Source organism: Pteronotus mesoamericanus, unplaced genomic scaffold (assembly GCF_021234165.1).
Source record: "Pteronotus mesoamericanus isolate MK-2021 breed Mesoamerican mustached bat unplaced genomic scaffold, CSHL_Meso_final contig_80, whole genome shotgun sequence".
NCBI classification, from domain to species: domain Eukaryota; kingdom Metazoa; phylum Chordata; class Mammalia; order Chiroptera; family Mormoopidae; genus Pteronotus; species Pteronotus mesoamericanus.
This window is the reverse complement of record NW_026555261.1, coordinates 1,196,230-1,218,253: the sequence shown is the minus strand read 5'-3', so window position 1 is coordinate 1,218,253 and position 22,024 is coordinate 1,196,230. Positions and strand designations below refer to the sequence as shown.

At 63.0% G+C, this 22,024-nt stretch overlaps 1 protein-coding gene across 1 annotated transcript; it reads left to right on the top strand.

Moving 5' to 3' along the window:
• Positions 1-6,915: 6,915 nt before the first annotated feature.
• On the top strand, positions 6,916-20,926 carry LOC129079765 (granulocyte-macrophage colony-stimulating factor receptor subunit alpha-like). Its single transcript, XM_054585034.1, has 11 exons — positions 6,916-6,985; positions 7,370-7,506; positions 8,617-8,740; positions 11,250-11,379; positions 11,479-11,651; positions 14,750-14,883; positions 15,424-15,453; positions 16,393-16,528; positions 18,061-18,157; positions 19,771-19,828; positions 20,703-20,926. The coding sequence occupies exons 1-11, from the start codon at positions 6,916-6,918 to the stop codon at positions 20,847-20,849; spliced, it is 1,236 nt and encodes a 411-aa protein (XP_054441009.1). The 3' UTR covers positions 20,850-20,926.
• Positions 20,927-22,024: the final 1,098 nt, after the last annotated feature.

The window sequence follows — 22,024 nt, the reverse complement described above, 5'->3', positions numbered from 1 at the left end:
GAGAAAAGAGAGAGAAAGCAGGTAGCGCCATGGAACGCTTCTGATCGCATTTAGCGAGAGTCCTGCCTCCCGAGAGACCTCAGACTCCACCTGCGGCGTGAACGCATCCCTGAGTCTTCAGCCTGCTGGTCTACCTGGCGTGTTCCGGACTTGCCGGCCACCACAGTCGGCCCACTGGAGGGAGGCCAATTCCTTCATTTCTTCTTCTCTGCGTACACACACCCAATTCCACGGGTTCTGTTTTCCTGGAGAAGCCTCACAAATGCAGATATCGTACCAACTCTGCGGTCCGAGAACGGCGCCCAGAGAGAAGGATAGAGGGGTCCGCAGGCAAAGGCCTGGTTGGTTGGTTAGTTTGAATAGAATCGTGCCTGATGATTACCATTATCACCGCCATCATCATCATCATCATCATCACCACCCCCATCGGCGTCATCACCACCATCATCATCCTCATCCTACCCAAGGATAAGAGTTAAAGACCTGACCGTGACGGCGGTGATGACTATGCTGCTGCTGCTGATGATGATGGTGCTGCTGGTGATGACGGTGATGATGGTGATAACACTGATGATGATGCTGATGATGAAGAGCAGGCTCTCCCCCTTCCCTTTCCCCCGTCCCGGCAGAAACTCTGGGCAGATGGAAAAGGTGACAGCAAAAGCAGGGAGGACAAGACGGAAAGAGAGGGTTCCCGGAAAACAGCAGGCTGGGGTGTGTTCGGACAGTTCCCCGTGAAGCCTTTCCCCGGGGGGCCACGAGTGCCAGGCACGGCGGCCTGCGGGAAAATGGGTAGATCTTCTCAGGGGGTGTGAGACCCCGGCTTGGCTGGGAGGTCTCGCAGGACCCAGACAGCCGGTTACCCTTGTGGTCCTGCTTTCCTGGAGCGAAACGGGCACATTAAAGTCAGCACAGAGACACAACGCGTGGGGGCAGGGCCGCCGAGAGAGGCGGCGTGAGCTCTGCGACGTCCCTTCCCTGTGCCGTTGCGTGCACAGTGCGGGCTCCTTCCAGCCATGATGGGCGACCGCACGCACGGACTCGCGTCAGCCAGAGGAGTTCACCAGGCTTCGGCGAGCGGCTTTTCATCGGGGTCCTTCGCGTAGCTGGGTAGACCGGAGCCGCGCAGCCGCCAGCGCCGTCCGAGCACGAAGTGGGGCAGACGCGTCTCCGCCCAGTGCAGTCTGCGGCCGCCCAGGGGGCTGCGCTCACGCTTTCTCTGCGGTGCAATCTCTCATCCTGCAGCGACTCAACTCGTGGAAGAACCGGAAGTCTCTCGCCAGCCGGGCAAGACACCTGCTGGCCCATCTTGGGCTCCATCCGAATCTCTCCCTCCATCCCAACCCCTCGCCCCAGTTCCCTGCCGATGCCCCCGCGCCTGGGGGTCCAGGAAGCCGATCGGACCCTGCGGACTGAACACGGTACGTCGGCCCCGTCTCTCTACCCCCTTTGTTGGCTCCTCCTTCTCCCGCACCTCAGTAAGGCACCCACGTTCCTCCGTTTTCTCAGCCCTGAAGTGGCCGTGACTGGGGCTCCTTGCCCTCCGGCCCTCCCTACGCGGCGCTTGCTCATCATTCCAGCCTGGTTGTCCCGCCTGCCCCCGACCCCTCACCGCGGTGTCCCCCTCCCCATGGGGCCTTCTGCTCCTCAACGTGAAGAGACAGCTCGTGACCGGACGTCTGCAACGGCCACGCAAACACGGTCTTCGGGCGCGAGGATGTGCCGGCCACAGCTGCCTCGCCTCAGCCCGCACCCCTGTCTGCGTGCCCTGGGAGCCCGGCGTGTGCCACATCGGTCCGCTCCAGAGACGATGCTCGCCCTGCCCCTGGGTCGCTCAGGAGCACCCCGTTCTCTTTAACCCAAGAGGAAGTTAAAGTGCGCTCACACTGTCTCTGCTGTGCAATCTCTCATTCTGTAGCAATCTGTCATTCTCACATCCTCTGAGGCAACATCCGGCCCCTCCTGTGGGTCTCTGGTTCAGGCTGCAAACCCGCTTCGTACCCACTCCGGCCGGGGCGCATCCCGGGGGCGCCCAGGAAAGATCCCATGGAGAGAATCGACCCAAATGGGCCCGCGTCCCGCACTTAGCAGACAGGTGTGCGTGACTGAAGGCAAGAAGACCCGGCACGGTGTCCGCCCCGGGCCCCTTGTGAGCCTGGGGACTTGGGGGGACGTCCCTTTCCCTCTGGTGATGCTCCAAGCCTTCGAGGGCAGGTGCCCCATGGAAGACAAGAGGCCCACCCACCACGGGGTCCACTCAGGGCAGGACTAGACGGGGTGTCGGCCACTCTGAGGAAGACAACCTTCCCGGTGTTGCTCCCCAAAGCACGCACCTCTCCCGGGAGCACACTGTCAGGTGGGCGTGTTGTGTGCAGTCCCCTGTCTCGGGGTGGTCACCAAAAGGTGAATGTCAACCCCAACTCTGTGGGCCGCTCGGTGGCGCCCACAGCCACCCACGGGCGGGCCTGAAATGAGGAAGAGCAACCGAAAAAGGGGCGGGGTGTGGAATGAACACACAAGATACACTCCAGCCTGGGGCTGACGTTTCTTGCAATCAGCGTGGGCAGCTGTCAGGCACCGACGTGCCGGTCGGATGCCGACGCTTCGGGACGCGGCGCGAAGCCCGAGAGGCTGAGGCAGGCAGCCTGGCGTCGTGGGGTAAGCCGGCGCCGTCCCCCGGGGCCGCGGAGCGTGTCTTCCCCGCGGGCTGGCTGGCAGCCTGCTTCTGCGGCTGCTGCCGGCGGCCGTGCTGCGGGTCCACGGGGCGCTCAGGGGGGCCGCGGGCCGTGGCTGGAGGGTACGCATTGCAGAAGGATAAGCAGGCACTGGCTCTCACAGCGGCGGGGGCTGCGTGGCAGAGTCTCCGCGAGCCGCAGGAAAGAGCCGGCGCGCACGGGGCTGCTTCCTGACTTGCCGGGGGAACGGGACAGGCCCCTAAATGCTCGGACAAACGTGGAAGCCGCTGCACGGGGCGGTGGGGAAGAGTGGCGGTCGCGTGTCCGTAGATAGTTTCCCAGCAGCCACTTTATCTCAAAGGCCCGGTGACCCCGCCGGCGGAGCAGACACAGGGCAGGGAGTGCATCCCAAAGAGCCAAAGACGGTAGGAGGTTCCTTTTATCCGAAATGCCAGCCCCCACCCCCAAGGCACGTAGCTGTCAGGGGCTGGGGGAGGGGGACCACCGGTGACCGCTCCTGCGGATGGATCCCCTTGGGGGGGTGCAAGACAGCGTGGAAGCAGATGGGGCCACGGTCGCGCCTTGGGCGGCCGCTCCGTGCCCCTAAGCTGTGCACAGCGGCGGAGCGTGGGTTCCGCCCCACGGGGCGGGGGTGCCTCTGCTTTAAAACGATCGGGGTGAAGTTCCAATAAATCCACAAGATGTTCCGGAACTTCGGTGCCTTGGAAACTCCTGCCAGGGCCGCGGGATGTGCCTCACAAAAGCGGTTCAGGGATCCATGAAGGGACCGGAAGACAGGTGCTCGGAGACGCCGCGGTGGCCGCCGCGCGAGCCAGACCCCGCGTCTTTCGGGGTGCGTCCGAATGTCCCGTGGGGCGGCCCACCCTCTCTTCCCTGAAGAGCCCCACATTCCGACTAAGCGTTCATTTACAAGTGAAACTCTTTCATAGATTTCTTTTGGGTATTGTGTCATGGGGTGGTTTTTCTTCTTCTTCTTGTTCTTCTTCTAAATGAACTTCAGAGAAGTTTACAGTTTCCCAATCCCAGCCAAAGGGCGTCCGACTTAGCAGAGGTGGATGGGGAACGGCGCTTCTGGGACTCGGATCTGCGGCCACTTCCGTCCCGCGGCCGGTTCCCTCCTGGACGGAAGTGACCTCCCGAGCAGACACGCGGGCGCCCCTCCTCTAGCGGCAGGCGGCCGCCGGCGGGACGGGCGGGGTGGGCGCGGGCTCTGAGATGGAGAAACGGGGTGAGGCACCCAGGACGCCACCACGGACACCGGGCACATCCCGGCCTGTGTCCTCTGTCCACCGGTCCTTGTCCCCACGACGCTCGGCTCAGCGGCCAGCGGTTGGGACAAGTGGCACATATAAAACTCTGGGCAGAAGGCAGCTGCTGCTAGAAAGGGATGGCCTCTGTGGTCGCCTGGACCAAGGAGGGACCCCGCCCTCCAGTCCCGCGCGCCCGTGAGCAGACACCCCGCTGCCCGCCCCGGCGGAGACTGCGTGGGGCGCGGCCAGCGTGCTCCTTGCCCTGTCATTCTGGGAGGCTGAGAGGCTGCGAGGTCTGGGACTGGAATGTCCCCTTGGGTAGAAAGGAAGTTTCCCTGCACACGGCGCACGCAGGTTGTGGGGGTTTGGGACCTGGGTGGGGTGCCCCCTGGCCCAGGTGCACTCGCCTGAACTGGGGAGCAGCGGGGAAGGGTGTCCGCGGTGGCCTGCAGCCAGGAGCCGGGGGCCTCAGGCCAGAGTGAGCAAGGGCTTTAGGCGCCGGCAGACGCTCCTGCAGACGGAAGGCAAAGCGGGGGCAGGTCGGGGTGGGGGGCGAGAGTGGACGTTTCACTGTTCCGCCAACAGCGCAGTGTTGCTCAGGTGCCGGGCAGAGAGAGGGAGGCGGCTCGGGCCGAGGGGTGAGGGTCCCCAGGGCCGGGGGGCGGCGGGCAGGCGAGGCAGGCAAGACCCACGTGGGCGGGTGTCTGAGGCGACGGCGAGGGATCGCGGGAGCCGGGAAGTCCCCTGCAAGAGCCGTCAGCCCGGAGGGGAACTGGGAAGAACGGGGCCGAGGGGCGTGTGGGGTGCGGGTCAGGCCGGTGGACAGGGGCCGTGAGAGTCGGCGGGCACCCCCGCCCACGCAGCCCAGACGTGGAGCGGGGCGGAGGCTTGTCGGCCGGCGGGGCTTTGGCCACATGTAGCGTTCGTCAGGGAGAGGAAGAGCGTCCGTGAGGCGGGACCAAGGGGCCGCGGGGGCGGGGGTGGTTGCTGGGACCCCGAAAGGGCTGGACAGGACTCAACGAGGGAGCGGAACCTCGGTCCCCGCGGCGGAGAGGCTCCGTTGGCTTCGACACAGACGCTTTTAGATCCGTGGCACCAGACGTGGGTTTCACGTGTTGTTCTTCCCGGATGCCCCCACGCCGGCTGACATTCCGTGGTGTATTCGTTCTGGGCGCACAGGCTAGAGGCTGGACACCCCTTCGCCTCTTTCCGCAGCCGCCCGGCACCGGCCCCTCCGTCTGTTTTCGGGTCTGACGTATCCGTCACGTCAGAGGGCGTCTGCGTGCTGTGTCGGACGTGCTCCATGGCAGATCCGCGGAGGGGCACGTGCAGGGAGCCCGGAGGCGGCCTGGCCCCTTCCACTCACGTCCCCTTAGGGTTCCCGGTCACAGAGGCCATTGCGTGGTCACGCGTGACCCAAGGACAAGGGACCCATCGTCATTGACTCAAGTCCACAGCGGGCACGGGGCGCCGCTCTTGCTGTTGGACGTCTCCTGGGTCCGGGCAAACGTCCGATGACGTGTGTCCAGCATTAGAGCGTCACACAGAGTAGACTCAGTGCCCTCCACGTCCCCGGGGCCTTCGAGGCTGCCCTGTCCCCAGCCGGCGGCCACGGACCCTTCGCCGGGGCCGCAGCTCAGCCTTTCCCAGCGCGTAGCCTGTTCCGGCGGGGTCTCGTCACTGTGTCACCTGCACTGTGCTGTCTCCCGCGGCTTTTCGTGCCTGGACCGGTTTTATTTTCCTCGCTCCCTCCCCCCCTCTCCCGGCCGCGCTTCCTCTCTCTGAAATCAATAAACATAACCTCAGCTGAGGACTGAAAAGGAGACAGAGGGACTGGGCGTTTTACCAAGTAGTTCCAGGGCGGGGGTTTCTGCTTCCGCAAGGACCGTAAGACGTTGGGGGCCCCCGCAGGCGGCGAGGCCAGTCCGAGGAGGGTGTGGCGACGGGCCGGTGGGCGCGCCCCGCCCTCGTCGTGGGGGACGCGGCCCCCTCTGGTCTCAGACTCAGGAACTTGAAAGCAGAAGCCGTGGGAGGCTGGGCCGGGAGGTCCTTGAATTTCCACAGCGGAGGAGACTTCAGAGAAATGAAACTCCAGGGCGGGGAAGAGGGCGCGGCGTGGGCTCCGCCGCAGAGCGGGGCGCAGAGAGAAAGCGGCGTCCTCGGCGCCGGGCGCGCGCAGGAGGAGCCCAATCGCGGGCGGGGCCGGGGCGGCGGGCCTTCTGTGTCCGCGGGGGCAGCTCATGCCTGTACGTGGACGCGGGTCCGGACTCTCCCCTGCGCCCCGGGGACTCGCTCTGGCCGCTGGGCGAGGCTGGGCGGTGCTTCCCGAAGACAGCCACGTCCGAGCCGCCGCTCCCGGGCCTGCGGGGCTGACACGGCGGGTGGGCACACACCGCCACGCAGCAGCTGCCACCGCGACACGTATGTCTGAACACAGACACCCCGACAAACAGCGAAGGAAGGGGCCGGCCACGCCGGTCTGGTAATTAATCCATCGACCTTAAGAAGGGAAACTTAGAAGCGACAGGCGTCCGGCGCGGCCGCACGGCAAGATGGCCCCCCACCCCCGTCCGTGACACGGAGCGGGCACCGCAGCATTCGCAAGGGCGCAGGGCGAACGGTTCCGGGTGGGGCGGGCGCTCCCAGGTGCGGAAACGAACTCCCCTGCCCGCTGCGGCCGGGACAATACCCTGTTCCGGGAACCTGCACGCTGTACGGGAAGAGGTGGGATGCGGTTTCCCTGCGAGGGACCGTCGGGAAAAATCAGGCAGCGCCCGGGGCGGGGGCGGGGGGCGGCAGAGGCCACCCTGCGTTCTGGCCCGTCCCTGTTGGGGGGCCGGCGGCCACCGCGCCGGGGGTCCGTCTCTCCGTCTGGCGTGGCGCTCGGGCTTTGCAGGCGGGAGGCAGGGCGTGTGTCCAGCGGGACCCCTTGTCTTTGCACAGCGTGCCTGTGTTGGCCCCACCGCACCATGGCTCTGCTGGCGAGGGCCGCCCTGCTGGCGGCGCTGCTTACGCCCGCCCTCCTGCTCGCCCCTCAGGGTAAGTGTGGGCACCTGCCGGCCCCTCTCTGCCCCTGGCGCCCACGGGCCCGGTGTCTCGGGAACACGTCCCACGACGGGGTGCAATGTGGTGCTGTCGTCTCCAATGTATCTTTGGGAGCTTGGATGGGACGCCCCCCGCCCCCTGCCCCCCGCCCCGGTGCTCTGCCGGCAAGGAAGCAGAGGCTCCGACGCCACCCCGGTTAGCCCTAAAAACCATCCGCAGACGCTGAGACCAGCATCAAGACCCGGGTCGAGGGGAGGACACGGGAAAGGGGCCAGCGAGCCCCAAGCCTGGTCTAAGCGCAGGAGACGCAGGACGTGTCGCTGGAGGGGCGCGGACCCTGGAAAAGTGGTTTCTGAAGCCGCTGGCCTGGTCCTTCAGGTCTCCCGACCGCGGACACCGTCCCCAGCATCAACCTGACGTTCGACCCCAGGACGAGGAACCTCACCTGGCGCTGCACAGAGAACATCACGGCTGTCCTCTGTGCCATGACAACAGCGGACAAGGGGCCGGCGATGGTGAGGGTAAGAGGCACCGCACGCGCCGCGCTGGGGCCTGCCACGCCCCTCGCGCCAGGTGGGAGCCCAGACGCCCCCGGGCTCGCGCGGCGCACGCAGGCGCGACGTGGGGCGCGGTGGGGAACGGTGCGCACCCAGGAAGTGCGGGCCCGCGTCCCAGAGGCGTCCCGCGGCCGGGTTTCCTGGGAGACAAAGGAGCTCCCTGGAAAATGTCTGACCGTGAGAGTCCAGCCAGGGTGGCTACTGTGTTTGTAAGAGATGGACTCAGCTCAGAGCTTCCACGAGGGCGGAGCCGGCAGACAGGGGGGCACCCGACGGGCCCTTAGACACCAAGGAAGGGGAGCGGGGCTGGCGGGCCCCAGAGGGGACCCGGAGCCGCCGCAGTACATTCCGGGTGGACCCTCGAATGGCCCCCGGAATTTCCAGGGGTGCGTTTCGGGGGGCGAAACGTCCCCCACCGCAGTCACGGGGGAGACCAATGGTTTGTTCTCTGGCTCGCAGCTGTTGAGAGAAGCCCGGCCACCCACCCTCGTAAAACACTCACTTTCGGGGGGGCTGCTCCATCAAAGGTCCCGCAGAGTTCACCCTGAGAAACAAACAAAGAGCGTTCAGGCGGAGTGTTCAACGGAAACAAAGTAGCAGCCTGAGTGGGCCACAGGGCGCGGGAAAGCCTCGGGAGGCTGCGGGCTATGGCATAGGACAAGAAAACGCAAAAGCATCAAAGAGGGCGCGTGGAGCTCCGTGACGTCTACGGCGAGGCGGGCTCTCCCTGGCCATGCAGGGCACCGTCACACCCCCTGAGGGCCTGTGGGAAACGCAGACCCTCCGGCCATGCCTCGGCCTTGCTGAACGGGCATGGGCAGCTTTGCAAGATCGCCGGAGCTGTGCACGCTCTCCTGATCTTGTCAGTGCCACTGTTGGCTGTGACGTCGAGCTCCCACCGGCCGGGTGGCACGGGGACATCGATCCAGAGAAGGGACGTGGGCAGGGGAGGGGGTATTTCATGCAGGGGGAAAGACCCCGCCCCAGACTTCAGAAAGGCGCAAGCGGGATCATGGGGAGAGGGGACCAGCCTGTGTCCTCATTCACTGGATGGTGGCATCTTTGTAGGTCAAGGGGAAAAGATGCCATTGCACATTCCAAGACAGTATTCTCCACACGGGCGTCACGTTCACGGTGACAGCCAACATCGGCCACCGGCAGATTGTGGAAAAACTGGTCTACACGAACCCAGGTAGGGACGACCTCCCAGCGGCCCTGCTCCATCCCACGGGGCACCCAAGGAGATGCCTCTGTTTTCAGCTCCACGGAGATAAAACGGAAACACGGTGGGTGTTTATATTGACGGCGCACAACGTGGGGCTTTGATACACGTGCGCGTTGTGACATGCTTTGGATACTCAAGGTAGGAACCTCCCCGCCGTTTCCACGGATGCCATTCCCTTTCTCTGATGTCTCTATTTCCTTTTTTTGTGCGGAGAGCGCACAGGAAATGGGCTCCGCTCGCGGACGTCAAGGGAACGCGGCGTTAGAGTCCACCAGATCCTCCCTTCGGACACGCAGAACCTATTCCTTCCGGCCAGACGGGCCCTTTGTGCCTTTTCCCGTTCCCCCCGCGCCCCAGCCTCACCGCTCTGCTGTCTGGTCCTGGGCGCTTGACGAGCTCGCATCCCCGCTGCCTGAGATCAGACAGAATCTGTCTTTTTCTGAGCATCAGGGTTTGCAAGTCCGAACACGTTGGCGCCCACGGCAGCATGTCCTAGGGTTAGGGTCTGGGCCACGGTGTGGTGTCGTGGCTGAATAACCGTCTATTATGGAGATCTCCCACATTTGTTTATCCTCAGTCAAGGGCACGTTTATGGGTTTCAGAGAGAGAGGAAGGCAGGGGGAGAGGGAGAGAGAGACGGCGAAGTGAGAGAGAAACATCGTTTGGTTGCCTGTGTTTCGTACCCCAACCTGCAGCCTAGGTATGCACTCTGACCCGGAATCGAACGCACAACCTTTTGGTGAACAGGACGACACCCCACCGTCGGAGCCACCGGGCCAGCGATCTGCCACACTTTCTTGACCCACGAGTCCATCCGTGGACAATGAGGCGGTTGGCACTGCTTGACGGCTTTGAAGAGCCCCCCCGATAAACACGGGGGGCCAGGCTCGCTCTTCAAGAGCTGGAGTTTGTTCTCTGTAAACAACTCTCCAGAAGTGAGATCGCTGAATCATACGGGAGTTCAGTTTTGAATCGTTTGAGGAACTGCCTGGTTCTGCACAGGGTCGGCACCAGCCCGGCATGAGGGCCCCCTTGGGCGCCCGCCCTCGCCCGCGGGCAGCATCTCTCGTCAGACGATGCTCCTTCTGACAGGCGTGTGAGGCGAAGCGGCTCCCTGCCCTGTCGATGGGCACAGCCCTGACGATGAGCAAGAGTCAGCACCTTCTTTGCAGGCTGGGCTGCCCAAAACCTGTGTGTCGTTTTTTCCTGTAAAGCGAAACACACGTTTTTCATTTTCACCTCAAAGTTTGTGGCTTTGCATATGTGGAGGGTGTCGGCTGTCTCCCGCTATTGCCTGCTAAGGGGGGAGCGGCCCCGGGCTGCTGGCGAACACCTTCCCACGCCTGAGACAGCCCCACAGCAAAGAATCGTTCGGCCGCAATGCCAGCAGTACCAACACACTTTGCCGGCCCCTTTGCACACCTTCGCTCTGCCGCAGCCCCTTCTCCACACACGGCACAAATGTGTGTGTGTGTGTGTGTGTGTGTGTGTGTGTGTGTTTCACCTGCATTTTTACCTTTCTTGAAAAAACAAAGCATAACATGCTGCAAATGTCACCTATTTGCTTCCATCTTCCATATGGCTAGACCAAAAATCAGCAATTTTGAGGCTTTTTAAAAAACGCACGCTCAGCCCTGCCTGGTGCGGCTCCGAGGGTTGAGCGCCAGCCTGCAAAGAGAAGCATCACCGGTTCGATTCCCGGTCAGGGCACAGGTCTGGGTCTCGGGCCAGGTCCCCAGTGGGGGGAGCGCGAGAGGCAACCACACATACATGTGTCCCTCCCTCTCTTTCTCCCTCCCTTCCCTTCTCTAAAAATAAGTAAATAAAACCTTTAAAGAACACACACACAAAAAAAATAGGGCACCTCTATCTTTTTAAAAAATGCATGCAGAGGTGACAGCTCTCACTGTACAATCTAAAAACTGTCTGGAACGAACCCAAAGACAACGGAGTGTGAGTAGATCCATGGTCAGAAAAAAACAGAGGGACTTTTGGGGCCACCCCGAGTCTTGCCCATCTGCTTGTCCTCTTCGGAAAAACGTCTCCTTAGGTTCCTTTGCCCATTTCGTAACCCAGTGACCGGGGTGTTCTCTTCCTTGTTTTCTGTCATGGAGCTGTCTAAGCTCCTTATGTGCTTTGGGTAGTCGCCTCTTATTGCACACAGATGATGGGTGAGTATTCCCTCCCCCTTGGTCGGTTGCCGTCAGCAGCCTGCTCTTTGGGTGAGGATTTCTACGTCTGCATTTACCACGCGTCTTTCTTTCCCTGTGTCTCTGTTGGTCTTCGGCGTTAGTCTGCTGCTGTCCTTATGAAATGAGTTGGGAAGCGTCCCCTCCCCTCTTAGTTGGAAGCGTTGAAGAAGGATGCATATCGCTGCTGCTCTAAGGATGCGGTGGAGGAGCCAATGCTGCAGCCATCTGGTCTACCCACGTTTTCCCCTTGAGATGTCCATTCCCTCGTTTCTGTCTGTCCCCAGGCAGGAACGGCACGGCCGCAGAAAACTTCTCCTGTTTCATCTATGACGCGGATTTCATGAACTGCACATGGGCAAAGGGCCTCGCCGCCCCCGACGACGTCCAGTATTTCCTGCACCTGCAAGACATCAAGTAAGCACACCTGTTCCCCAGGACGCCCGTGAGAAACACAGCGCAGACGCAAAACAGGACGTGTCCTGACTGCTGTCGGAACACGCTGGCCTCTTCCAGGACACGGAGGGAGCGAGAATGCAACCACTACGTGTCCGAGTCCGGGACCCACGTGGGGTGCCACCTGGACTATGTCTCCGAATTGCGTCACCACATCCAAGTCCTGGTGAGCGGCACCAGCCAGCAGGCCGCCATCCAGTTCTTTGACGCGACTTTGTTGTTAAAGCAAATAGGTAAGAGGCAGGATCCGCACCGAAACCGATGCCTGTGTGTCACATACAAGGACCATTGAAATCTGCCTGTGTCCTGGGGTTGCTGTAGGCCCCACAGGGCCACAGACTTCAGGATTCAAACGTTGTCTATTTTTCTGCTCCCGCCTCCCCGTCCTGCGGACCCGGCGTCTGAGGTCCTTGTGCCCTGGAGCCGCGCTCCCTCCCCAGGCTCCAGGGAGGGCCCTCCCCGCCTCTCCCCGCTCCGGGGACCCCGGCGTCCCTGGGCGGGTGGCCGCGTGCCTCCCGTTTCTGCCTCCATCTCCACGGGGCGTCTCCTCGGGGTCTGCGTCTCCTCCTCTGTCTCTCTCAGGACCCCGTCCTTGGACATAGGGCCCCCCCGACGCAGGGCGACCTCCTCTCAGATCTTTCGCTGAATCGTATCTTGAAACCTCCTCTTTCCAAAGAGGTTCATGAATAATCATAGAACTCGCTCCTTTTAGGGCTTGCCACGGTTAGGCACTCTCCCTCCCTGTTCATTTGCTCTTGATTCTGTGGAACAATGTGGCCACGTGCTCAGGACCTGTTGCCGAGACAGTGTCTCCCCTCTGGTTTCCCGTGGAAGGGGACACAGCGACATGTGACAGCACAGGCCCCCCACGGAGGAAGCAAAGGCCTTCCCGCCGTCCTGGTGGCTCGCGGCACAGCCTGGACACGCAGTTGATAGCAAAGCCGCCCACGCCCAGCCCTCAGCCAAAGGGTGGACAGGACGCGAGTGCTCCTCCCTGCAGGTCCCTGCATGGGTCACCCACCCCGGGCCGGTCATCAGATTTTCTCTTGACTGATGTGGGGGCAGCAGGGCCGTGTTCCCCTAAGTGAGAAAGGCAGTCTCCCCGGAAAAGCAAGCAAGCGAGCAGACCGTAGAGCAGCTCCTGCAGGTCGTTCTCAGGGTCCCCCCGCTGGCTTGCTGTCCCCCGATCCCGGGCGTGGGGCGACGTGGCTCGGAACCTGCCCGCCACCTTGCTGGACGACCCTTACGGCTCCCGCGGTCCCGTGGCCCCTGCCCCGCACAGCCCGAGCCGCAGGCCTGCTGGGTGCTCACGGGGAAGACTGATAGCAGAGGAAAATGCCTTCCATGCCCACTACGCCATGAACGCCGTGGCGTGTGCCAGCTCACCTGCGTCCGCACCCCCGGCTGCCGGCCCTGGGCCTCCACGCAAGCGCGCTGGCCGAGCCGGCCTCTCTCTCTCTGCCTTCCCTGCCGGCTCCACGGGCGGGGGCTCCTCAGAGCGGAAAGACAACCGCCTTGGCCCAAACACGCTGGCCCGCGCGTCGGAAAAAAGTCCCATCCTCCTTTTCGGTGTTGCTGGCATTTTCATCTAAGCTCTGGCTGTGGTTTTGCGATGTCGAGTACGAGGGACAGCGTGGGTCCCGAGCTCTTGACACTCTCGGAGTTTCCGGACAGGAGCGTGAACACGCTCTCTCCAGTTAGGTCGGCGGGGTGAGATTTGAAACGGCCCCGTCCGGGCTGGGGCCGATCTCGGGCGGGCGTGGGGGGCGGGGGATCATGTGACCCCAGGGCTGGGACTTTGCGCCCTGACCCCTACTGAGATGGGACCGGCCGCACACACTTTCGGACACCTGTGTTGTCAGACGTGCTCCGGCAAGGGAGCCTTCGTAAAAACCCAAAAGGCCAAAAGAACGGGATTCTTTGCGCTGACGGGTTGGCGAGCCCGTGGAGATACGGGGAGAGGGGCGCGCTGTGTGTTCTGCGTTTGGGAATCCGGGACGTCAGGGACAGCGTCCGTCCCATTAAACGGCCGTCCGATCTCCCCAAGGCAGACGTGGATTCAGTGGGGTGGGAGGCCCCCGGGCGTGGGGGCTGGGTGCCACGTTCCCAAACACAACCTGAAAAGGTTGCAATGAGGAATCAGGGCCGGGCGCATGGACTTGCAGGATCACCCATTAAAATGGAATCAGGTAACAACGGCTCCGTGCTTCCCAATGCCTTCTCCTCGCTCCCCGCCCCCCAAGCCCCCCCTGGCTGGCCACCATCAGTCTGCTCTCTGTCTGTACCCCTCTCTGTTCTCCTCCTAGACTTGTCGGGGGCATTGCTTGTAAACTGAGTAAACATCTGATCGTGGCCGGGCGTCTCAGTGGGTTGGAGCGTTGTCCCGTGCCGCAAAAGGTCACGGGTTCGAGTCCCGCCCAGGGCGCGTGCCTGGACTGTGGGTTCAGTCCCTGGACGGGGCGCAGATGGGAGGCAACCGATGGCTGTTTCTCGCTGACATCTCTCTCTCCCCCCAAACCCCCTCAACATGGAAAATAAATAAGTAGACATTAAAAAATAGAAAATAACATGGAAAATAAATAAGTAGACATTAAAAAATAGAAAATATTTTTAAAGAAGGACTCGGAAGCATGGCTGCCACGCTGTTTCCTGCCGGAACCGCGGTAGTGGGTCCCCGTGAACCCAGCGCCCAGTTATCGCTGCCGTGCGCCGCCCAGTCTGTTCCAAAGGGCGCGTGCGGTCCCTGCTGGAAACTGCGACCCCACGTGGACCCGGGGTCTCCCTGCCTCTCCCGTCGGGTCACCCCACCTGTGCCGAGAACCACAGGACCGTACCAAGGAGCCACCTCCTTCTCCACAGAACCCAGAACCCCACAGGAGGGCCTGCAGCCCCCCCATCGCAGGCCGCGGTGAATTGGGGGTGCTTGGGGTTTATTTTTCCAGGCCTTCCTTTTCCCCGCCTCCTGCCCAGGATGGTTTGTCGGAGGTCGTCTCTTGCCAAGCGCCCCGTCTCTATACCCACCGGCTCCCTGGCCCCAAAGTGTGCCACGCGCCTCCGAGGCTGCCCGCCGCCCCATGAGCCTCGGTCCTGCCCCCAAAGGCACCGCGGCCTCCGGCCCTGGGCCCCCGGCACCCCACTTTCCTGTCCTCGGCGCCCAGCCGCCAGCCCATCGTGTCCCCTACGCGCCCACACGGACACGCCCGCGCCCCCGTGGACCCCGAGAAGGCGACCGACCGTGACAGACTGGGCGGTCTCCCTCACGGCGGTCGCGTCGGCGGCCCAGAGGCAGGGCTCCGGCTGAGCCGCGCCCCCTCCCGGGTTCCGCCCACAGAAATCCACAGCCCCCCCAGCAACGTGTCTGTGGCCTGCAACACGTCCCACTGCGTCATCCGCTGGGAGAAGCCCCGGAGCCACTTCAGCACGTCCAACCGGGACTTCCAGTACCAGCTGCGCATCCAGAGACAGGTGCGTGACCGCGGCTCCGCGCGGAGAGCCGGCCGGCAGGCTGAGGGCTCCGTGGGAGGTCCGGGGCGGCGGACACGGCTGGGGCCCGTGCAGGCTGGGGCGGGCCGCGTGGGCACAGGTGTTCTTCGGGGAGCATCACCGGGGCCACAAAGAGGCAGACCCAAGAGGCCACGCGGCTCTGCACAGCGACGCTGGATTCAAAAGCAGACGCAGAAAGGGAAGGACCCCGCGTGACACGTCGCCCTGGACCCGGGGGAGACGAGGAGGGAGCCCCCGCTCCCTGTGCCCCTGGATTGAATGAGGGTCCGCCGCCCGCTCGGGCGCAGAAGGAGGCCGGCCGGCTGCCTGCGGACCCGCTGCGTCCGCCTGCCCACGCTCCCCGTCCGGGGCGGCGGCGCAGGGCAGTGGGTCGGTCGCCCCCTGCGCTCGGCCGCCCGGCTGCCTGTCTCCCCGACAGACCTCCGACGCGGGACGGCACACAACGTCAGAAAACCCTTTCACGTGGCGAAAACGAATGCCTTTTTGTTTTTCTGTTTCTAGAACAGGGAGCAGCACAGCGACAACCCGCTGGTGAGTGAATGGTCCGAGCCAGGCGGCCGCGCTTTGGGGCCTCATCCCGTGTCGGTCACGTGCACCCGGAAATGCACGGCAGAGCTCGCCGGGGGCGGTCCACGGGGGAAACGGAGGTTCCCGGGGGGTCCCATGGAGTCCCGGATGTAGGGGCGCCTCCCGGAACCCCCTGTGGGTGGGGCCTTGTGTTCACTCGTGGGGCACATCCCGTTTGTTGGAACCGATCTCAGATCCTCCGCGTCGTCCCGTTGTCTTCTTGCTGCTCGCGTGCTGCTCAAGAGGAAACCATACTTCTACGCGGTCAGGAGGTGACGTCCTCCCTCAGAACACGGCTCCTCCCCGCCTGTGTTGGGGCCAGGGCGTAAGTGCCCGGCCAGCGTGACCGCGGGACCGTGCTCTATTCAGTGAGGAAGCTGGACGTGATTCTTGTAATGTTCCCCAAAAGGGACGCGATCTGGCCGTGGTGAGGTTCTCATTCCGTGAGCTCCTGTAAAGCGCCTGCACCTCCGGGGGCGATGGCCTAGCCCCAGGGGAGGCGATGCGGGGAACAAACGAGTCGGCGACGGCCGTCTCCTCCGCTGCCCGGCACAGGCTCTAGCAGGGGAGGACCCGCCTTCCCTTTGTCCAGCCGCCGCGCCGACGCGTGTCCCTCTCCGTAACGGAACGGTTTCTCTGTGCTCACGACATTTCCCTTTCACTCCGCGACGTCCACGCGTCGATGCCAAGGTTGTGGCTGGCGGCTGCTCCTCGCTGTCACGTCCGCAGCGGGGAAAACGTCAGCACCCTCGCTTTCTGTTCCCCGGCGAACTTCCTTGTTCTCTCTCGCTTCCGCGAACCCTCTTCTCGTCCGGCGACCTTTCTGTGCCAACCTCCGCGAGCTTTCTGTTCCCTCGGGAACTTTCTCTGCTAACGCCTTCCGGCTTTCTGTTCTCCCCCCAGGTGGAGGTATCTGGGGATTCAGGAAATAAGTACAACTTCCGGAGCCCTCAGCCCAGAGCCAAACACACGGTGCAAATCCGAGCGGCCGACAGCAGGGTGCTCCAGTGGGGGGCGTGGAGCCCGCCGGCCGAGTTCGGTAAGTATCCCCAGAGCCTTGTTGGGGTCCGGTCGCCCCCGGACCAGACCTCAGGACCCAACCAGGGGCCTGAAAAATTTCTACGTGAGGGCTGGGGCAGCGGGGTGGCCTGGCCCTTCATAAAGGGCCATCCCCAAAGGAAGGGGCACAAACTCTGTCTTCCTCACGTCCCCACCCCAGCGGGAAATCCTCCCCGCGGGCCCCATGCCGCAGCACCGGCCTTGTGTGCTCCGGGCAGGAGGGAGCGGACATCCACCTGCGGCCGTTTCCTCCGGGAGGGATGTTCTAGGAACGGCATGAGCGTCGAGGGCCCCCTGCTTCCTCCCCCCGACTTTTATTACTTGCAGGGAGTCAGAGCTTTGGTACAAAGGCCAACCGGGCACGTACAAAGTTGCCAGCCTCCCAGCGCCTGGAAATTTTAAAACGTTTCCGTGTTTAGCATGGAATTGTTCCACCGAGAGGTGGTATGTGTTTTCTTTTCCGGACCCAACATCTGGGGCTTTTATTACCACCAGTGTAGGACTGGGAGGCAATATCGGCTCCGTGGTACTTCATACCCTGGAAGGGACAGCTTAGGGCCGTGTGGAATCAATCAGCAGTCTTGCGCTTAACAGCGGACCTTTGGGTAGGGGTCCAAAAGCAAGAACAACAAAGAAAAAAAGGAGGTACAAAGGAGTTTATAAAAATGAAAAAGTTGGGCGTTCGAGGGTGCTCTCGAAGCCGCGAAAAGACAAGCCCCCACACGGGAGGGAATATTTGCAAACGGGGTATCGCTGAAGGAGTTAGTACCCGAGACGTACAAAGTAACCTAGGACCGCGGCAACTGAAACACCAGCACAAAAATGGGTGAGAAAGGGGCAAAAAAAAAAGAAGAGACGTTTCCAGGCAGGCGGGCGGAAACTGGCTGACGTGTTCAGCTTACCATCTCGAAGAAGCCCTTTGGGCAAAGAGTATATGGTGTTTGTAATAAGGCGCCTTTTATGTTCCTTTTCAAAGAGCACTGAACACTCGCTTTGGTTTTGATAGTCCTCAGAGAGCGAGGTGTTTTCATTGGATTTTTAAATGTGAACAGGTAAGCTTTGGGCAGGTGTCTCAGGTGGTTGGAGCATCGCCCGAGGCGCCGAAATATCGCGGGTTCGATTCCTGCGGCAGGAGGCAACCGATGGCTGTTTCTCTCTCACGTTACTCTTGCTCGCTCGCTCGCTCTCTCTGTGTTTGACTCTCTTTCTCTTTCTGTTTCATCATTAAACACATCCACGGGGGAGGAATGACATAAGAAAGACATAAGAACACATAAAAGGGGCTCCGTGATAAAAAAGAACACATCCCACGCACAGAGCGCTGAGCGGAGACAACACGCAGACCCTGAAGCCGTAGGACGCGGGGGAGCCCGCCGCGTGGCAGCTCCCAGTCCGCAAATCGGCCCTCGTAGCTGTGTGTCCATTTTTAAGTCACGTTCGAGCCGCGGAAGGAGGTGGCTGAGGGCTGAGGACTCACCCGGAGGGGCCCTGCGTGTCTTTCTCTGTCCTCAGGCTCCGGAGAACGGCCGCCCAGCCTGGTGCACGTGTACCTGCTGGTGATCCTGGGAACCGTCATCGGCACCGTGATGCTGGGCTACCTCTTTAAAAGGTAACCCCGGTCGCAGGCTGGATCGCTGACACCCTCGGCGAAGGGCACGATCGAGACGCTTGTTCCCAAATGCGCTCACGTCCGCCGCGGAGAGAAAGGCGCCCGGCCGAGACCGCACAGAGGCTCCGTGGGTGGGGGCCCGGTGGGCTCAGATCGTCCCCTCGTGTGCCGCTGCTCCGAGGGGGTCTAGAGGGGCAGCCAACCTGAGGGGGCCGTGTTCGGGGCCCCCGATGCCGACCCGGGACGCCCGTCCTGAGATGCCTGCCCTTGTCTGCACCCCTCACTTGTGCAGACGTCGGTCGCCCTCTGAGCTCAGCGGTGCTCACCACGTCGTGTTCGTGCCTCAGGCCGCGTGGTGCTCCGGAACGTTCCCGTCTGTCTCCATGTCCCCCCATAACTCTTGCTGAGCCTCCTGGGGTGTTGGGGCGCCGCTTTGCCATGAAGCCCGTGCACGCACGTAGCTCGGTCTCAGCTGCCCGCGGGCTGCCGAGAATGGGCGCAGAGGGCAGGGAGGCTGGGGACGTCCGGCCGAGCCCGTCCTGCCTGCGGGGAGGCCCGTACTGGGTTCACGGCCTTCGGGGCGGGGACGTCGCATCCACGCAGGGACACTGGCGTGACTCCCACAGACTTCGCCAAAGAAGAGCCGTGGGAGGGGCACCCATGGCCGACAACAAACAACCGGAAACCAGGCGGTTAAACCACAGAGCCCCCGTTCAGTCCGCGCCAGCTGCTGTGACCAGCTTCTACCTGCTGGGACAGGACACAGCAGAAATGTATTGTCCCTTGTCCTGGAGACCCGGCGTCCGAGGTCATCCAGGGGACCCGGGGCCGCCCTTCCCGCCTCTCCCACCTCCGGGGGCCCAGGTGTCCCCGGGCGGGTGGCCGCGTCCCTCTCTCTCTGCCTCCGTCTCCGCGGGGCGTCTCCTCGGGGTCTGAGTCCCCGCTTCTGTCTCTTCCCAGGACCCTGTCCTTGAACGCAGGGGCCCCCTGACCTCAGATCCTTCACTCCTCCCACCTGCTGCGAGTCTATTTGCAAACAAGGTCCCGGGGGTCAGGCCTTGAGTGTATCTTTTGGGGCCGCCGTTCGGCTCAGCCCCAACAGCTATTCATGTGCGAGCATCGAAGGTGCTTTCTCTGCAGTGACAAGCACAGAAACGCTCCTGTGAAGATGCAGCAACATGCGAATGGAACGTGCTGGTTGCGTAACCAGACGAAAAATAAGTCGCCAACCGCACGGCGGGCACGTGGGTTACGCTTGGGTGGGATAGGGGGCGTGGGCCTCACGCAGCCCCCCAGTCCCCCAGCAGAGCCCCTGGACTCCCCGTAGCTGCCCGCGCTGGGCACGTCCCCACGCCCCTCCCGGCATCCGCCTGCCCGGGTGAAGGTTCTAGAGAGACCCTCACAGTCCCCGGTCTGCATTCCTGCGGTGTCCCCTCGTTTCTGTTCTCTGAGATTCGAGTCCATTCTGCAGAGAGGCTGGAATGGTGTCGCTCTGAAGGACGAGCCTGATGTCCTCTCGGGTCCAGGCAGAGCCCCCCCGGGCCCCCGCCGCCGGGCTCTGGAGGAATGGCTGCCACCTTCGTTCGTTCTGATACATTGTGTTGTCCCTCCAGGTTCCTGGGGACGCCGATTCCGCAGATCAGAGACAAACTGAACAAGGAGGACGACGAGGTTCGTGGGGCGGGGGGCGGGGGGAGCCAGCGTGGAGGGGGCCCGTGAGCCTGGACATGCCCCTCCCCCTCCGCCTGAGTCCCCCAGACGGGAGCGGGAAGGTGCGGCGGGGGCCCTGCGTCCTGCTCGGGGGCCGGGCCCTGGGGTCAGGAGCTACGTCTTCTCCGTGAGCTTCCGTATTTTGCCGTGTATCAGGCGTGCGTGCGCGCCCGAACGTTTGAGGGAAAAAGAAGGGCGCACGTTATACGTGCGTATAATGCTCACCTACCGTGGGTGTGTTAATGCGTCTAATAATCCCGTGTATAACGTGCACAACAATGCGCAATTGCTGCGTTGTACACAGCACAATACGGCACATCCGGGGAAATGGACAGACAGACAGAGGGGCATCTGTCCCGGTGTCCTGAAGCCAGGGCCCCGGGGAGTGAAGAATGACTTATTCTTGTCTTCCTCTTGCTGGTGGCTCGAGCTCTGCCCCGTGGCCGCCGACACTGGACGTCCCGCGGTCGTCCTAGCTGCCGCCTCACAGCCGGCTCGCCGCCCCCCCCGCCTCGAGCTGGGCGTCCCTCTCGTCACTACCATCGGCCCATGTCCGGCCCCTCCCGGCCCCACCTCGCGAGGTCCTGCTGGCTCCAGGACGAGCCACCTCCCCGGCTCTCCTCCCCAAGCTCCGTCCTGCCCCAGGACCTCTGCACGGGCCGCGCGGGCCCCCCATCCCCCCTTCACAAGCCCTGCGGATGGGCAGCCGTAATAACCCGTCAGCCACCGGCCCCCCGCCCCGGGCAGAGCGGCCCGAGCTTTGTCTCCGCAGCCCCAGGGCCAGCCGGCCGCGCTCCGGACCGCCTGACGCCCGCCTTCGCTTTCTCCCCCGCAGATCATCTGGGAGGAACTGCCCCCGGCCTCGGGGAAGGGTGACCCCGAAGAGGCCATCGCTGTCGAAGAAGTCCGGGTGTCCTCTGTGAGCGTGTGCACCTCACACACCTCCCGCCTCGAGTCCTTTGGAAAGTTGTCTGAGTGTTGAAGGGCTCGGAGCGTGAATAAAGCTTTGTGTGTGTGTGGTTGATTGACGTGTGAATCTGGAGAAAAAAGAAAAAAAAAACACCTCCCTGGACGGACTGCCGGCCCCGCCAGCTGAGCAGCTCCTGGAACCCTGTTTCCACCCACCGGACTGAGAGCTGCCCCTTCCAACCGGCGGAGCGCCCAGCTACGGCCCCACGGCCTCGTCACCGACCGGCCCGGCCCATCGGAGCGGCTCATTCACGAGCCATCAGGACAGGGCCTTGGGGACCAATGGCACTGAAGATGGGGAGCCCTCGTCGGCACGAGAATGGTCCAATAGGGGCCCGGGGCGGGGACCTCTGTCTATAAAAGCGAGCGCCCGGCTTGGCGGGGAGCAGGCGGGCCCCGGGAGGGGCCCACCGCCCTGTGTTCGCCCAGCAATGCTGCGCCTCCACGGAGCTGTGTTCCTTCCTCACCCCACCCCAAACGGGAGCCCCCGCCGCGGCGTGGCGTGGGTGTGCAGCGCCAGAGGCTGGCCGCGCTGAACTTGAGAGCCTTGGGCTACGCGCAGGGAGCCAGGTGGCGAGAGGCAAAGAGCATGTGCTCTGTCCTATAAAGCGGAACCCCCTGAATGCGGGAGCGGAACAAAATAGAACCAGGGATGTGGAAGCAAGGAACTGGCTGAGCGTGGCCGGAGGCGGGGGGGAGGGGATAAGGGAGGAAACGGGGGCGGGGGACGTCCAGGAACACGGATAAAGGACCCGTGGACACGGGTGGGGGGGATTGACTGTGGGGGGGGGCGGGGCCCAGGCGGAAGAAAGCAGCTGGGAAACATAGAGACAACGGTAAGACAACAGTCACATTTCTTAAAAGGCGCATTTTCCACAGATGCTTGTGGTTGGAGAGATTGTGCAATATCCGTCACGTTGCATCTTCCGAGCTCCCTTCTTCCCCTCCCCTGAAGAGCTAAATGTTACTTCAAATCGCTGAGGGGCCGTCCCAGCTTGCAGCCACCCCCTCCCCCTCCCCCGGAGGCGGGGGCAGGGCAACGTCCCCTGCCAGAACGGGTGTGTTCCCCTCCCCCTCTCCCCGCTGAGGTTTACCGGGAGAGTCTCCCATGGCTCCTGGACAAGCGACAAAGACTTAGCGGCTCACAGCACGGATCTAGGGCCCCAGAGGTTCTAGAGGTTCCCGTGT